Below are 19,163 nucleotides of genomic sequence, written 5' to 3'. Positions count from 1 at the left end.
TTGAAGAAAAAAATGAATTTCTGAACCTATATTTTTATGTCATTATTTCCTTTTCTTTTGCTCTAAAATCATCTCAAAAAACAAGAATAATGGTGCTTTTCATACAATGAATCCTGTTTATCAGAAGTACTGCAACCATCATACTACATTATTTTATAATCAACAGAATTAAAAAAATATATTATAAAATTAAGAAATATGAATTTAAGTTCAATTTTAAAGTTTGATAGAGACTTCATCCCTGCTTATAGTTATAATGAAAAATAATCTAATCTGCCGTTTGTATAATAATGATGGAAGGGAATTATTTAATATTTTATTACAATATTAAAGTTTAGATATTTATAATATAAATGTACTATATATTGACAATAATAAAATATTTCACTGATTTATTGTTTCTCATTTTAGTTACCTGTTCAGTCACTGGATCAACTAGCAAAACAATCACGAATAAATTACACGGTAGTTGAAAATAGTGACGCTCAAAGGTATTTCCAGAACATGAAAAATGCAGAAGACACATTGTACAGGTAACAAAAAATATTTATACTATACTATAATGCTTTGGTTATTATAGGAAACATATATCAATAGGGCAAGTATTAAAATCAAATAACATACAATTTTCTTAAGGCTAAACTGTTAGAAATTCTTCAAATATCAGGGGAATAATTATCCTGAACTGCCACAATGGCATCACTAACGAATAACTATCCTCAAAATTGATCAAAAATAAAATTATGTAGCTATTTCTAAGAACTGTTTAAAGCCATTTAAATGTAATTAGAATAAACATCTATCAGTGTAATGGAATGATTTCATCACCACATTCTAAAAACAAAATGATAGAACTAATGAAAGTGCTTCATAAAAGACAAAAGTTGTATTGGCTAGAAATAATATAGTACATATTTTTTTTGGAAAGCACAAGAGATAATAAAAATAGATTATTCTGAAAAATAGAAAACAAAACACAGAAGAGTATTATTTCCAGCATGTATTAAATAACTGAACTAAATAAAGTAAAAATTACAATTTTTCATAAAAAAAATAGTACTCTTTCATCATTAACAAGCTCATACAGTAACAATTACACAACCAAAATCCCATGAATTACATGACAAATTTCTTTCACCCACATTATATTCTCTAAATGTAATGCCACATGAGTTATTCTTCTTTTGAAAGACGATACAAATGGCTGTAAGAAGATTTACACCAAACAATAAAAAATTCATATTTTGGTAGTTTTAGAAAATCATGGAAGTTCTTTTAGTAACAGAAAGCTTATTCTAGAAATTTCTAAAATAGGAGTATCAAGCTAAAATGAGAGCACGTTGTATTAAAAAATTACAAATAAGCACATAACTATTCCAAAAATCTTTCTAACCTGCCTCTTATTAGAACCTTCTTTTTACATGCCATTAATTTAAAGCAAATCATGCAGCAACCAGTTCATGTTTTTATAAAAATTTCAGCACTGTAAAAGATAGCAATATAGTTATTTTTTTTATAAAATAATTCCAAGCTGTTTAATTTGTTTAAAAACTGATACAAATATATGTATATCCAATAATATCATTAAAGAATTAAACTAAAATTTACAATAGATGTAAAGCAACACATAAATATAGTAATAATTAATATTGCAATTCCTAGTAGGCTAGATTAGCAACATAAAACCAAACTGAGCCAGCTTGAACAACAGTTATTTGAGCATCACATTTAATACTGTTACTGTCGCTTCTACTACTTGTGTAACTGTTGGTTATGTATGTTACTATTTTCATCTACTTTTGTTAATTGTAAACTGTTGTTTATGCTTCAGTCTAGTATAGATTTGTTCTTTAGTGTATTTTTCAAAAATATCTTATTCAATTGAGGAAAGGGTACCACGGTGGAAACTTGTATACATTCTGAATCATTTCAAAAATGTGTCAAACGTTTGTAGAAAATCTCCAGATTCCAGTTTCCAGCAAAGAATAGTATACATGATTTGGTTAAAAGATGGTGTACAACAAGATTGTATACCATTTTTTCTGGGGCAGATCTTTTTTATCCATGGCATAGTATATTTATCCTCTCCTGATATGATCTACATAATGTAATATTATGTACAGATTCAATAAAAGTAATATCTGTTAAATGACTATAAAATGTCAGGTCATTAATTATTACCATCTTCATAGATGATACAAAGTATTCATATATATCAGAAGGTAATTACTTAACAGTGTAAAAAAATTCTCATCAGAATCAATAAATGATTAAAAAAAAATCATTTATTTGATGGATTATATCTATTTTAAATGGTGAATTTGTGATTATTTACAGGTAGATGTTCAATTTCTAACAATTATTATTCCTACTGATATTAACTACTGTGTGTTTCAAAAAGAATTGGTCATCTTATCACATGAAAAAATTTGGTGTCATTTACAAGATCAACAGATATTCTTTCACTCTGAACTATTTAATCAGTCACAAAACAATATCCTTATTAAATATTTATTTACCTGTAATATAATATTACATTCTCAGACTACCTCAAAAACGCAATATGTTTTCATGATATGAAAATATATAAGATCTCTGGTGCTGCTGAATATACCAATTTTTTGTAAATCAAAATTGCTAACAATTACATAAGTTCATACTTACAAACACACTACCTTTACTAGAAGAAGATTTTTATATCTAAAAATTAACAATGTTTATTTGTACCAAACCAGATGAGTAAATTATATTCATGTTGCACAGTACCATGACACAGTAAGCCTATCATTAAAGTTCTTCTTATGATAATTACTGCTATTTTTAATAAACTTCCTAATAATCTAAAAGATCACCTGACCAATTTGTACATATTAAATTACAAGAATTCATTTTATATTAATAATATTACTTTATTGATAGATTTTTGACAATATTATTTAAATAAACCTGGATTTCTTTTTTCATACTTGCTTATCAAGTACCTATAATGTGAGCTTTTAGATATTTTTATCAATTAATGCTATTAAAATTGTAATACTTCTCTACAAATATTTTATAAAAATTCAAAAACTTGAAAAATATTTTAAAAATTCACTCATCACAGGGCAGTTTCAAAATATAACAAACAACTTGTTCAGAACAAAAACACAAAAAAGACAAGCAACCTACTCAATCGTTAAGAGCAACATCTATTTAAAGCAATAACTTTACAGTTTATTCATTTTTAATTAAAACGGCCCTATGGCAAGAGAATCTTCATAATAATATATATTTATTAAATTTTTTTTTTCTCTCTGAAGCAAAGAATTGTTATAGAGAAATTTGAGAGTAGCATATAGTATGCATATATTCTTTTTATATAAATTTTTTTTGGATTCGATGTAAACAATTTTTTTTGGAGATACCTTCACACTGTGTTTTTTGGGTATTTGCATTATTCACCATTATTTTTATATCATTCTGTTTTTACAATGAATTGTTTTTTTTTTTTTGGTGGTTGTGAAATTACTTCTTACTCTACTAGATATTTTATCTATTTATTGTCTTCACACTGTGCATCATTATTAATATACATAATTTTAATTTTTATATATTAATAATGATTATTACTACTTATTTTTATTTACCAATTTTATAATGTTGAAAACACATTAACATAAAAAGAAAACATCAGAAAACATTCAAATTAAACATATTATCTTATAAAGATGAATGAGTGACTTTAACAGTGTTTGTAAACTGCTTTCTTTTTGAACACAAAATTTAAGTAACACTGAAAAGAAAAACTAATAAACAATAAAACTGATGTTAGCCATTTATTTAAATGACGTTCTCCATGTATGTTAAATTAAAATTATAAATTATAGTTGTAATGATAATTAGTTTTTCATTTATTTTTTCAGAATGTGGAAAAAGATGACAGTTGATAGTTCAGGTGTTCAAACTCAGTATCGTTTGTGGGATTATCCAATTAATGAAGAATATGGTCATATTCTTCAAGCGATTGAAAGAACTGGTCCAGTTCCTAATTCTTCTGATGGGATTAAAAAGGTAACATTTATATAAACTACATTTTATAACTTTTAGGAATACATGAAAAAATTCAAAATGGTTTACTTAAATATGTGAATACACAATTTACTTTTTTTTTCTTTTTGAATGATAATTCACCATATAAGCTTAAAGCTTGTGCATGGGAATATGAAATGGAAATTTTGAATCATATGAAAAATGCAATACCTGAACAGGATTCAAACCCGGGACCTCCAGATGAAAAGCCAAGATGCTACCACCCTGCCATGGAGATAAGTGGAATGTAAGAATAAAACCACTAAAAAATTTACAGTATCAGAAACGTCACCATGATTAGAATGAATAGAAAAAAATTGAAGAACACAGTCCATTTTGTAAAAAAAAATAAAAAGTTATCGTCCATAGAAACAGTTTAATTATATATCTACTAAATAACTCAAAATACCTTTGAATATATGAACAACTGCCATAAACAAAAAATATATTTTTGTACCAATTAACATTTCAGGTATGTTTAAATCATCATTTACAGTGACAACTGTTCAGTTGATTGCTGTAAATCAGTAGACTTTATCTATACTAAATTAAGACCATATGTTGCTCTTACAAGTATTGTAACGTAGACTGATTATCACTGCATTGTTCATATTCATGTCTTCTGTATTTGCAACATAATCATAAAAGTAGTGATACAAGATAAAGTAATGAAGGATTGGCTAAACTGAAAAAAAATTGAAAGAGCACGCTATAATCAGATCCACTTGACTTAGTTCTTCCCCTAGCTTTGACATCTAATGTAAACAGCAATTTCTAACAAACAGTATCAATATGCTTCTTCTAGGTGAGTTTGGAATCAGATTGTAAACTTAATGACTGTGCATGCCCACTGAAATCATAAACATCTGGTTTCTTCTGCAGATCAACATTTCTTTATTTAATATGAATGTGTTACTGAAAACCAGTTTTTGACATGGTCAAGTAAAACAAATAGACCCAAAATCACATTATCAGCTCTTCTGCCTCTACTTAATAAAGTTATGTCAATTGCTTGCTAAAGATCATGACCAAAACAGTCAAGATCACTGATCATAATTAGCAATAGAAAGACCAAGAACAATCCTGGGGCACACCATAATCTAAATTCACCAGATACTGCTGATCAAGTTAAAACTTTTAACAGTTTAAAAGACACTAAATGTCTGTTAAAAACCGTGTTAAATGATAAAATGAATCTTCATTCATAAAAATATTTTTCATAATTTATAAGTTTTATTATTAATTTAGCCTGTCTTCTGAATGATGGGGCTGTTTGATTCTAATTTAATTCTTTCATATTTATATAACACAGAGATTATTGAATTGTTCTAAGCTTAAAAACTCTTTGTAAGTTAGAAGACAAAGAAGCAGTCCACAAATTAAAGTCATACTTAATTTTGTTTGTTTGTAATATTTGTTAATATTTTGTTGTTTGTTTGTTAATTTGTTTTTGTTATTAAAGTCATATTTGTTTGTTTTGTTATTTAATTAAAGTCATAATAAATTAAGACTAAATTAAATTATTGCATTAAATTGTACAATTATAGAAGGAAAATATTGTTAAAATTATTAATGTTGTATTTTTCACCAATAGAGAAAATATAAATAAGCTTTGCATAAGAATTTCATTAATATTTCTTTGTTATAATTTAATTTTTATTATATAATTGAATCAAAATTTACTGATAGGTACTTGAAAGTGAACAAGGGGAATTTGCATTGATTCATTACTCACCTGAAATTCGATATTTAATTAACCACAACTGCAATTTAACTGAAGTAGGTGATATATTTGCAGAACAACCACTTGCTATTGCTGTGCAGCAAGGCAGTCAACTTAATGAAGAAATCAGCAGAAGGTACTTACATTGTTTTTATTACCTTTTTTACATCTTCAGCTGAAAGTATAATGTTCATTAATTTTACAGCAATTATGAGATGGAAAGCTTCGCTACTAGTGAAAAAAGTTATTCTTTTATATTTCTGGATGCTTTAAGGAAGCCTGAGTGTGATATGAAAATGTATGAGATGAGGCAGCATGGGGACAGTTTTCAATTGTTTTCACAGCAGTAAGGAAACGTATCCTCCCTCTTTAAACTTTAAAAAAAAAATCAATCTGTATCAAACCAAATAGCACAATATTTTTATGCAACTAAGCACAAATCTTTGATGTTCTACAAAGAACCATATGTTTCTGCTGAAATTTTAAAAAAATTACTGATGCACTAAAATAGATCTTCAACAATACATTTAAGATAAAATTTAAGAAAGCTGTTAAAGGGTTGTAAAATGTTTTTCTGCATCTTGTTCAACATGTACATGTAAATATGTGGTAAAATAATTTTCAATAGTGCTTTCTGTATTCCATGTTATTTTAAGATAATTTTTATACTTAATATATCTATCTATCCTAATATTATTTCACAGGATTGTTTTGATTGTTGTATTGGCCTGTTATAAACCAGTATCCTTCTTTAAAGTATTAAGAACTTAACTGAGATCTACTATTTAAAAAAAAAAAATTCCTAGTCAGCCACAATAATAGCAAATTTTTTTTACATGAAAATATTATTTGTTTTCAGAAAACCTTTAAAATTTTTTTTCAATTTATAATCAGTTAATTTTTGTTTTTTTTTTCAAATATTAACTTTGTAATTCAAAAATGGATGACCAACTTTGCTTTTGGAAGTAAAACTAATACTCAAGTAGTCCATACTTTCCATGTTTAATGTCTGGTTTCATTCTTAGTACGGTTGAATGATTTTCATAGTTAATATTTTGCGTTATTTTTACTTAACATTGTCAAGAACTTGAATTGGAATACTTAATTTTTGAGCATTCTTTCATTACTCTTTCTTACTTACCTACTAGTCAACACTACAGTCCATTTTTCCAAACATCCCGATTCTCAGCAATCTTTCTTTATCTCCTTACTCTCATTCTTTTTAAACCATTCTCCATATTTACCCAATCATTTCTTTTTTGGTCTTCCTCTCCTTCTTCCAACTGGTTTTCCAGCAACAACTTTTCTAATTAACATTAAGAAAGAAGAATAATTTAGAGCAATTATAATAAAATATTCATACTCTGCAACTTCGTAAAAACATTTTTTTGAAGTGAAAACTTCTTTAGGTGCGTTGTGTCAGAATTTTTTGTACATATGAATTACATGGGAACATGGGAAAAAAATCAGTGACTCTAATAAAAATCTGTAACATAACGCAAGATGCCAAGCATTTACATATGAAAGAGAAAAAGGCATAGAGCAAGAATATATATATGCATATATGAGTGTATAGTGTAATATTTAGTAGCAGAGGTTGGGAGGTGGGAGAAAAATCTGCCGGTGATTCACAATAATTCTCCCTCTCTCTCTTTCAATATACATGCCCATACACACGTATATGTATAGATTAATATACAGTAAAGATAGACTGTGAATTTTTTCTCATGTTCCCATGTAATTCGTATGTACAATAATTCGTACGTACATAATTTGTGTGTAATACATAATTCGTATGTAATATATTTTTGAAGTTTTCACTTCAAAAATATATTTGGGTCTGTAACATATATTTTTTTCTTACAATTTAATATTTTTCAATACCCTTTAATAAAAAAAAGTTTTTTATAGCATTTATTGTTTGTACAATAGTTTATACAGTAGCTACAACTGTAAATTAAAATAAAGAGCAGAATTCTTTCAATATGAATGAGGGTCATTCAATTGTACAAATTGCTCTCGAGCTAAAATGGTTATTTAATCATTCTACCTTTGTTCACTTTTAAACATTAATATACTTGTCCCATCTCTAAATCAGCTTATTTATACCTGCTGTAAAGAAATCTCTGTCTTGATGTTGGAACCAATTTAGCACATTTTATTTGATGTTATCATTACCATTGTTGGATTGCGTTTTACTACATAGCGCCTCCTTATGTGAATCAAACAAATGGAAATCCAATGGGACCAAGTCAGGACTGTGTGAGAGGTGAGATAGTACATCCAGATGCAAGTCAACAGTTTCTTGAGTTACCTGAGCTGTGTGAGGCCAGAGGTTATTGTGAAGTAGAATGATGCCTTTGCGCTGAGATGCAGGCATTACTGCAGTACTGTGTGCTGTTTATTGTTTGCTAATCTTCTAGAAAATTGACAAAAACTGATCCTTTTTTCATCCTAAAGATTGTTATTATGATTTTTCCTGCTGATGATCAGGTTTGGAATTTTTTCTTCTCAGGTGAATTCATGTGCTACCATGACAACCATTCTATGTGCTACCATCTTTATAATTCTGGTTCATAATGATGAATCCATGTCTCATCACAGGTTTGAATACTGTGAAAAAAGCATCCCCTTCCTGTTGTTTCAGCTCTGTACACATGCAAAGTATTGTCTCCTTATTGTGACAGTAACAACCCAACTTGTACTTGTTTTACAGTATCTGAGTTTGTTGGTGGTAATGTTATGAAGTGTACTGACACTAATTGTAATTTTTCAATTATAATCTGAACTGGAATCCATTCATTTTCTTGGAAGAGATAGTCTATATGAGCTTCAAGTCCTGCCAATGAAACTTCAACTGGATGCCCAGAATGGTATTTGTTAATTACTGAAGTTTGACTGTCTTTAAATTTTTCTACTCACTTGTAAAAATGTCTGTGAATTCATACAACTTTGTGCATACACTTTGGTGATACGACATAAATGTTAATTAGTTTTTCACCTTCAGAAAATAAAATCAGATCGCTGGATGCAAACTTTAAAAGGACTTGGCATTGTTAAATGAGTTTTAGAGGTTATAAATTAAAAAAATGTTAGTCAAACAGCTGATCCAATGTGATCACCAACTTACTGTTCTGAAACTATCACAATCCACACTCCAATTGTTTTGCCTCCACAGCTATTTATGAAGTTATTCAATGATTCTTGTATTAGGACACAATTTATATAAGTTCATAAGTTTGTATGCAATTTTTATTTAGGAAACTGTGCACATTGAGTAAAAATTATCTTTGAAATATTTGTAGAGTCTTGGACTTACAAAAAGATCGATACTTTGAATCATTAACAGCAAAATACTGGAACTCTTCAAATAAAGGTACCTGTCATAATACTGATGATTATGAAGGAATTACTTTAGAAAGTTTAGGTAAGGTCGTCGTCATTTTTACATTCATTTATAACAGTCAAGTATAAAATCAGTAACTTACATTGTTAATATTTATTTTATTTATATTACTTAAATTAAAAATAAAACTATGTATTTAAGTTTTCTGTGAATCATGAAAGATTGCTATTTGTGAAGGAGCATGTGTGTCACTGAGAAGCAGATAGTATAGTTATTGGATATGCAAAGTTAAGCTAAAGTAAGAGATAATTTTTCTTTTTGGAAGTCCTTTCAGTAATTGTTGAAAAGTACCTTAACAAACAACCAGAATTTTATATGCTCATACATTTTGAAATATATTGATGAAGAGGGAAAACTTTGGAGTAATATCTAGTAAAAGGAAGAAACAGCTTGAAGGTAACAGATGTCAACTAATTTAGCATTAGAAGGAAGTGTAGAAGATAAAATCTACAAAAACAGACAGATTAGATTACATTAAGGCTTTAAATGAGGATAAAGAAAATACAGTAAACATAAAAAAAATAGTATAGATCAGAAAGTAATGGATAAGTGCATTTAATCAAAGTAATGTTAGGTTTTTACAAAACAAAAGATTAGTTTTCTAATGTTTATTTAAGATACTCACATTGCACGGAATTTCTATTCATTTCATGACAAAATAAGAATTCTGTTTGGATATTCTTAAGAAAATATTTGAATGCAGACCATTACAAACATTTACTTTATTAGAGAAAAAAAAACCTCTGTTCATGATTAAAGTGACAAGTGAAAAAAGTAATGGCAATGACTTCATAACTTTGCTTTGGTACTTTAAAAAAGAAACAAATCTCACTTTTCAACTACATCATGCACTAAATTGGTTTGTACAGTATACTAAATTATAACATTATCTCATCAAGTTTAAGTAAACTTAAGTTTATTGATCAGCTTGATGAAATATTAAAACAATTGAAAAAATTATTAAAAACTCATTTTCAAAATTATGAAGGAATTCTTTTCTCAGATTATTTCAAAACTAATTATGCATTTACTTCTTTAGTAGAAATACTGGGTACATGTTAGTAGTGCCTGTCATGTTAGTAGTTATTTGTGTGATTAATATTTAATAAAATAAATGATATTAATATTTATGAACAAAATTAATATTTAATAGCATATGAAATTAATATTCTTTCATGTTTTTATCAAATTTAGTATGTTTGTAAACTCTACATTGTTCAAGTATCTTGAGATTGTGATTTTAAAAAGCTCTGAAAAATTTGAATGTTGTGAATATTTTTATACAATACACAATAACAGAATAAACCTTTAGAAATTTTCTCATAGAAATAGTGCACATGAACTGACATAATCACAAAATTGTAAAGTTTACTTAATATATAAGCTAAATTTTTAATTGGCCAAGAAAGACCTTTTCCGATCTCATCAAGAAAGTTATGGCTACCAAGAACTACTTAAAAGAAAAATTATTAATAAGATCTTAGCTTTAATAACTTTGTGGATTCACTTTAGCATAATTTGGACCAGTTTTATCACATTTTATTGCTAATGGAATCAAATTGCTCACTGATTTTCTTACAAAGAATGTTAGTTAATTGATGTGTTGATGGCTACAAATAATTTGTAGCTTTTTAAATGGAACCACAAATTTTCTATGGGATTAAGAGCTACGTTTTGTAGTTTCCAATCTAAAGTATCAAATTTGTGATCATTGAGCTAATTCACGACTGATTTCAGTAATCGATTTATCCAGTCTGAAGTAGTCAAGCGAAACAAAACTGCAAAAAAATTAGGGTTATTATCCAACTTCCTTGAATGAAATGGCTGTAATTCATAACTTAAGTGACAAAGTAATGAAATCAACTAATTATTTCAGCAATGTGACTTTGAGTACAGAAACTACAAAAAAAAAAGAAGTTTTTGGCCCTTCCTCTTTATGAAGGTTTAAATAAGACCAAATACTATCAGAAAATATCTTAGTTATCTAAAGTGCATTAAATTATGTGAAAAAATTCACCAACAATTTGTTGGGGAAATTTTGGGTTTTAGGACCTATGAAGTTCATACTTTTCTGTCCCCTTGACAAATTGTAATCAAAATGAAATGGGATCAGTGCCCCCATATATCGTAATCGTCAGGTCTAACTTCATCCAAATTGGTCTGTGAAGTCTGGAATTAACAAGTAAATAATAGGCCATAATTCATATATATGTACATCCTTAAGAATACCTCAATATTTAAATTTTGTTTCTTTATTAAAGGTGATCATGAAACATCAAAATCTGCAAAATTTGATCCCCCAAAATGCAAAATTTGGTCGGGATACTTTCCCATACATAGTACACAGCAGTGAGTAAATTAATATGAACACAGATATTATTTAACATAAAATAACTTTATTTAGAAAAATAATCATATCTGTACAGTTTGTGAATATTTAGTAATTAATTTGCATATGACCTTCTTTATTCTTGATTCAAGTGTATTACACACTTTTTTTAATATATTATGAAGCCATACTATATACTTGCTTTAATGATGTCAATTTTTGTAGTACAGTCCATTTTTTAGTCTTTTTTTGACTATTGCTCAAAAGATTTTCTACTGGGTTTAAATCTAAGAAGTTGCCTGGCCACAGGACCACTTTAATGTTTTGTTCTTTGAAAGATTTTTCTATTTTTTTGGCAGTATGGCATGGCGCCAAATCTTGTTAGAATATTTTGTTATCTTGTGGGAATTTATGACATTTTGTCACAACCTTTTCCTTCAGAATCTTGATATATCCATCACTTTTCAACATACTATCTACTGTTAAAAATGAATAAGGGCCTCAAATGTGAAACAATCCCAAAACATTTTTTTCAAGGGATGTTTAATTGATTTTTGGGTTTAAGGTTTGGGTTTACATATTCAATAAAAATAATTAAATGTAAACTACAAAGGCTTTATTTATTCATGAAACAACAATAATAAAGGATTAGAATAATTACATCTAATCAAGGTATGACACCAAGATTACAATTATTCAACACAAGGAGTGTAGCCACAACATAAAAATAAACAGAAAATTCCCTGTGTTCAGATTAATTTACACTGTACTGTATTGCTACACAGTATAGCTGTAGGGGCAAAATTAGTCAAACATCTTATCATATTCACTTATAAGTGAATATATTTTTTATCTGTATATATAGTAGAGCGGGTTTGTTAACTATTTTTTGATGGGTACTATTAAAAATAGTGTTACCAGTTACCCAGTGTTAAAATATATACTCTATAATCAGCTCTGAAAACATTTTTTCAGAGAACAGTTTTTGTTATATTTTGAGAATGAGTCATTAATATTTTTCTTCTATTTTGTACATTGAAGTTATCCAACTTTCTTAATGATTAAATGATTAATTACTCAGTAAAATTAACTATTCACGCATTATATAATTAAAACATCTTGGTTCTAAAACAACCAAACTGAAAATGAATTAAACTTGGAAAATACTTCATCATCAAAATATAATAATAATAATAATAATAAAATATTTTAATTGTAATATGATGGCTAATAAAATGATATAATAATGTAAAGAGAATTTTATATTCATAATGAAGTATCAATAAAGTTATTTTAACTGGTACCATTTTTAGTAGAAAAGTATAAAATCTTAGCATTTATAATTTAATATAACTTCACAGTCAGATTTAAAAGTAAATATGAATCAATACTAATTTATCTGCATGAAACATACTACAAACCTCCAATCCTACAAACTTAATGCATTAAAAGTTAACTCAAAAATTGATAATTGTGCATTTACTATTACTTGCAGGTGGAGTTTTTATTGCTACATTATTTGGATCGGCATTAGCAATGATCACATTGGGTGCAGAAATTATTTATCATAGAAGGAAGAAAAGTACAAAACGGGTTTCTAAACAGTTTCATGAAAATGTACATTTAGCAATGTTTTCAAAAAATGAGTGTGGAACATCTGTGAAGCAACAATCACATATTATTAAACCAAGTGTCACACACATATCTGTATTTCCTCATTCTCAGTTATATTAAGGTGAAACAAAAATATACTTGATGACATGGCTAGTTGAGACTACTATTTGAGATTAGTTGATATGTACAGGTATACATATAAAATTAATTTATATGGTATAGTCATAAGATAAACCAGATATTTGTACGAGGAATGATCAGAAAATAAGTTACACCCCCTCTATGAAATAAACACATATTTATAAGACAGTTTATTTTTTATTGAACAAAAAACTACATATTTTTATCTATTTTTCGACATAATCACCAAATTTTTCTAGACACTTTTCATACCTTATGACAAGTTTTTCAATTTCACTCTCATAATAATTTCATCCAATTTCCTTCAACCATTTAAGGACCGCTTCCTTCAGTTCATCCTCATTAGTGAAACGGTCTCCTCCCAGGTCTCGCTTGAGAGGACCAAACAGGTGGTAGTCGCAGGTTACTAGGTCAGTGCTGTAAGGTGGATGAGATTACACTTCCTACTTGAATTTTTGGAGTAACTCCTGAGCTGAATGAGGAGTAGTGTTGTCGTGAAGAAAAACGACCCCATCACTCAATCTTCCAGGTCTTCGATCTTTAATGGCTTTACACAATTCTTTTAAAGTCTCATAGTAAGATTTGGAATTGATTGTTGTTTCTCAGGACATAAATTCACTGTTAACAACTTCCTCAGAATCGAAAAAGACTGTCTCAGTATAACCTTTCGAACATGTGGGAATGAATTTTTTTGTGTCTCCATTCATGTAATGCTCGTTTAGTTTCAGGAGTGTAATGAAGCACCCAGCTCTTATTCCCTGTAATGATTTGTTTCAAAAACTGTGGACCAGTTCTGGAATAAAGTTGAAGAAATGAAAGAGCAGACATAAAACATTGATGTTAGTGGTTATCAGTCAACAGATGTAGCACCCATCGTGCACACATCTTACAGTAACCAAGCTGATCATGAATAATTGCAAACACACTACCATAACGTGCGCCAGTTACTCAAGATGATTTCATTCACGCGTTTGTGTTGCTTGTCGTGTTTGCAGTTGAAGGACGCCCAGCACGCAGTTCATCACTCACATTTATTCTGTATCTGACATTTGGCACAATTTTGTGATCATGGGGCATGACATTATATTCTCACAGTATACTTCAACAATTTGGTGATGAATTTCACAATTGTAATTTTTTCTCACAAATATTGGACCACAGAACACACTTCTATGCTGGACGAAAACTCTAGAGGACACGCCATATTGACAACACCACACACATACTGAATGTTGTTCAAAGTTGCTGCTGGGGGAGCGTGAAGACAATACAACCAGTGCTTCCACCACAAGACATTAATATATACCTTTCAGTTCAAAAACATGGCAAGGGTGTAATTTAATTTTTGTACCACCTCTCATAACTTTGTTAAATCATTCAAGAGAGTTCATTTAAATTTAGAACTGATTCTAACCCTAGAATCAGATTTGTAAAATCATACAGATTTATTTGTTTAATCATACAGAATATTTGTTTGCCATTTATAAATTACACTGAACTGGAAAATATCTAAGGAAAAAATAGAAATGCTGAAATCAATTTGCCAATTTTGTCTTAATTAAAAATTCATAGTTTTCACCATATAACAAAATTAACAAAGTCTATAATTTTTTTATCAAGAGACATATGACATATTTGATTAAATGATCTTTTTGATCTTGATGAAAGAAATGTTCCCGAGAGAACATTGTGATATACTTTACTGTATTATCCTTTTTTTTCTAGATCCTCGATGCCAACTGCACTTTTCCTTCAACCATCTTTCTCTAGCTCTTTATATATTCCTCCTTAATCTATTGTTTAATTTGTTATTTATCACTCTCTTATTTTCTATTCTCTTATTTGTATACTGCCTCCTTTCTTCCAATTTCTTTAACATTTCTGTTGCTAGTCATGGTTTCTAAGCTCTATTTCCCCTCATAATAGCCCTTTTTGTCTGTTATGCTTGTTGTGACACTTTTTATTCTTATCCAGGTCTTCTCGCAGTTCACATTTTCCTTTTTTCTTTCCATAATTGCTTCAGCTAGCTTTTCTTCCACTGTCTTCTCATCCAATTTCTTCAACTTTTTTAAGTTTCATTTTTTAATTAACTTTGCTTTCTTTCCCTTCATTAAAGCCACTTTCATTTTCATCACAAGTAGCACATAATCACTGCAGATATGCGCCTGGTAATCCAGTGGCGTTCTTAACATTATTTCCATATATTCATCTACTAAGATATGGTCTATCTGATAGTGAGCTTTATCTCAAGGAATAATATCTTTATAACTGTTGGTTATAAATAATGTTAACATTTTATTTTAATTTTAAGACTGAAAATTAGATATTAAGATTTTAAGGTCATGGTAAAAATATTTCATTCTAAATAATTATTTTTCCATAAATACATTTAAAAAATATTAATCAATTAATATTTTTTTCTCATTTTTAGATGCAGCTTTGCTTTCTAACCAGCTTCCTTTGAAGTTCCCAGTATTAAAATAAAGAATACAAAGAGGAAATATTAAAGTAATTTAATTTAATTTCTATGGCAATTGCTAACAGTATTGTATACATTTTGTATCTCTTTTCAATTTTATACTCAAATAAATATTAGTAAAAATGCAAACTGCATTATTAAAAAAAGTTGAACAAATTTATAAACAAAAAGTAAATTACAATAAACCTACTGAAAAAAGATAAGAGGTTTTGGGCAAAATAATTAAATAATTGAGATAAAGGTCATTTTCTGTTTTTAATGAAATTATTATAGTAGACACATCATTATCTCAACAGCAAACACCATATCTTCCAATTATTACTTATATAATAGAACTAAAGAAAGGTATATCATAACAGTAGATTATTTCTTTCTAATAGTAAAAAAAAATCATCTTTCATTCAATTTTTCCTTTTTTTTGTAGTTATTTCAAACAAAATACGAGTAATTCAATTTTTTTATATGTGCAATTTTTCAGTAGTACACTAAACAACATTAAATATTATTAATAATTCTATCATATTTCACATTAAATATACAATTATAACCATAAAAAATGATGGGAAACTTTTTTTAATAGGTGATGATAACCTTATGTGTTTTTTTTTTGTCTTCAGCCATTTGACTGGTTTGATCCAGCTCTCCAAGATTCCCTATCTAGTGCTAGTCGTTTCATTTCAGTATTCCCTCTACATCCTACATCCCTAACAATTTGTTTTACATATTCCAAACGTGGCCTGCCTACACAATTTTTTCCTTCTACATGACCTTCCAATATTAAAGCGACTATTCCTTATGTGTATTAAATACATTTTTAACAAGAAAAAAGTAATTTATAATAAAGGCATGTAATTCATTTGTAACATGATTTTTAAACAAAATGAGTTTAATTTTTTTAAACATGAAAAATACATAACATATAAGACACAACTTGCATCAATATTGATGAAATTATCCAATATTACAATATTGGATATTATTATTATTACATAATAAAAAAATTGTTACCCTACTCTCTATACAATTAATTATTATCTTTGCATGTATTTCTTATGACATAACTACAATGATTGAAAGAAACATGTGTGATACAAGTCACTCGTAAAATAGGATAGACATTATCAAGCATTACAAGAATCCTATTCCAAGCTATTTAAGGAAGGTGAAGATTTTGTTCATCACCAAATCTGGTTGTACAGTAAATATCATTACCCTCAAGGAAAGTAACTCTGACTGTGGGTCTGTAGAAGATTATTATTATTATACATTATTATTTAACTTGTTTTGTGAACTGTGTATCATAGCAGGATTGTCAGAATTTCGTCAGCAATATTTAACATACTTCCAGATGAGATAGAAAGCTAAACTTTCGCACACATTCTTGTTGTCTATGACAAAGCATTATGATAAAAAATTTATTTCGGTAGAAAATTTGTTGTTTGCAAATAATGAAAATTTAAACAACTGCATGTGTATATGAAAGACTTCAATGCAGAGTACCAGTCAGCAGTGCTTTCTGCTAAGCAAGAAAATGAATAGCCTATAATGTGAAGATGGGTTATATTTGGGCAGCTGTCAACTAGTGTCAGTGAATCACTGCTCTTATATTTATGCATAAATGTGTTTGAGTCAGTTATTCATTTTGCTACATCATAATACTTCAGAAGAAATCCATTTACAATTGTGAAGAGTTATGTAATAATTTATACAATACGTTTAAAAGTGATAAATTAATACATTTCTCTGAAATTGTGTCTGAGAAGTTTCATAATAATGCACTGTCTGATTGTGATAATAAGTTTTAATTTTTTTAATTTAATAGAGGTAAAAAGTACAATATAATTTTTTTTTTTAATTTTAAATATACTTTGGTTTAACTAATGAAAAAATTACAAAAAAGCACCAAAATTTCACTATTTGTAAATTATTGAGTTAAAGTATAAATTATTTGTAAAAATCTTCCAGTACAAATAAATTTAAAAGTGCATTAAAAAAGAAATATAATTCACTTTTATATTAAATCAAGCATAAATATTTATAGTAAACTCACTGATTAAATGCAAATAGGCGCCCTTCATTGTAATACATAGTAAATTCTCAATGAAATGATTATAAAATGTAATGCAATACAATGAAGGGTGCCCCATGCTGTTATTATTTGCAATATAAAATGTTAAGGAATTGTTAACACATTCAGTCAATATGCATTATTATAATTAAATGTAGCTGAGAGATGTAATAAATAAATATTCGCATAAAAGTACATTCACGACCGTCAATAGAAAACAGATTTATAGATCATCGTTATCAATGTAAAATGTTATTTGAATTTCTTTTTTTAGAAATTAATATATCATTAAATAAATAAATCTTCCATCCTCATCGGTACAAAATAATACATTTATGAGTCCTGATGGTAATGGATACATATGCCACATTAAGGATAATGTAATGGCACATTATTTGCCTGGATGAATCAAGGGAAACCACGATAAAAAGTAGATCAGTTGAAGCATCACAAAATATAAAATAGATCTAAATAAAGTTTATATTAATTATTTATAATAAAAATACATGGAATGGTAAATACATGAAAATACCAAACAAATAAAAAATAATTCACAAATCAGAAGGCGTTAATGAAAATTACTTGAGCCCGTAGTTATGTACACATTGAACTGGATGCAAAAGATTCAAAGTGCTTTACATTCTTTTTGTTTAATTAGTATTATTTAAAAATTCATCAATAGTTATGTTATTTCTGGAAATGAGAACCATTTAACTGAATTTTAAATAAATTGGTGAGATAATTTTTTTAATTGTTAGGTAGTTCATTAAAAATGACAATGGAAGCATAATAAGGCCCATTTTCATAAGACAAAATATTGTATTGAGTTATACAATAACAGTTCTATTGTCTAGTTTGGTAAAGATGGATACTGTTATTTATGAAAAACAATAATCAATCTTTTTTAAAAAAGTTTCCACATTCATAAACTCTTGAGTTTAACTTATAATTGAATAACTTACATTTTTAATTTTTTCAAATAGCAGTCAATATGATTTATAGTATGTGTGCCAAACAGTGATCTGACAGCATTTCAGAACTATAACTGTGGTAATTACATTTCTTTCCTAAGACTAGCAATTCAACATTATATTTAATTTTTAAATATAGATTAAGGTATATGATCATTAAAAAACTTACCAAATATTTACTTTAAAAAGAGATATTCCAGAACTATTCTGATTGATTATTGAAAATAAACATATTGACATCATTTATTGATGCATAATGTTTAAGGTAAAAATGTAATTTTATCAAGGGAGTCAAGATGGGATCAAATCTTTTTACTGAAAATTTTAATCTTTTTTGAAATTTTATTCTAAATATTGCATAATT

At 27.8% G+C, this 19,163-nt stretch overlaps 1 protein-coding gene across 1 annotated transcript in view; it reads left to right on the top strand.

The window, feature by feature from the left end:
• Positions 1-13,433, top strand: part of LOC142321115 (glutamate receptor 2-like) — a 51,378-nt gene extending 37,945 nt beyond the window's left edge. Inside the window, exons 12-16 of the mRNA XM_075359107.1 lie at positions 412-533; positions 3,903-4,050; positions 5,758-5,927; positions 9,097-9,218; positions 13,022-13,433. Of these exons, the coding sequence (XP_075215222.1) occupies positions 412-533; positions 3,903-4,050; positions 5,758-5,927; positions 9,097-9,218; positions 13,022-13,260 (801 nt within the window). The 3' untranslated portion in view covers positions 13,261-13,433. The remainder of the gene's footprint in view (positions 1-411; positions 534-3,902; positions 4,051-5,757; positions 5,928-9,096; positions 9,219-13,021) is intronic.
• The last annotated feature ends 5,730 nt before the right edge of the window (positions 13,434-19,163 follow it).

This window comes from Lycorma delicatula, chromosome 3 (genome assembly GCF_047948215.1).
Source record: "Lycorma delicatula isolate Av1 chromosome 3, ASM4794821v1, whole genome shotgun sequence".
NCBI lineage: Eukaryota > Metazoa > Arthropoda > Insecta > Hemiptera > Fulgoridae > Lycorma > Lycorma delicatula.
This window is presented reverse-complemented; position numbering and strand designations above follow the sequence as displayed.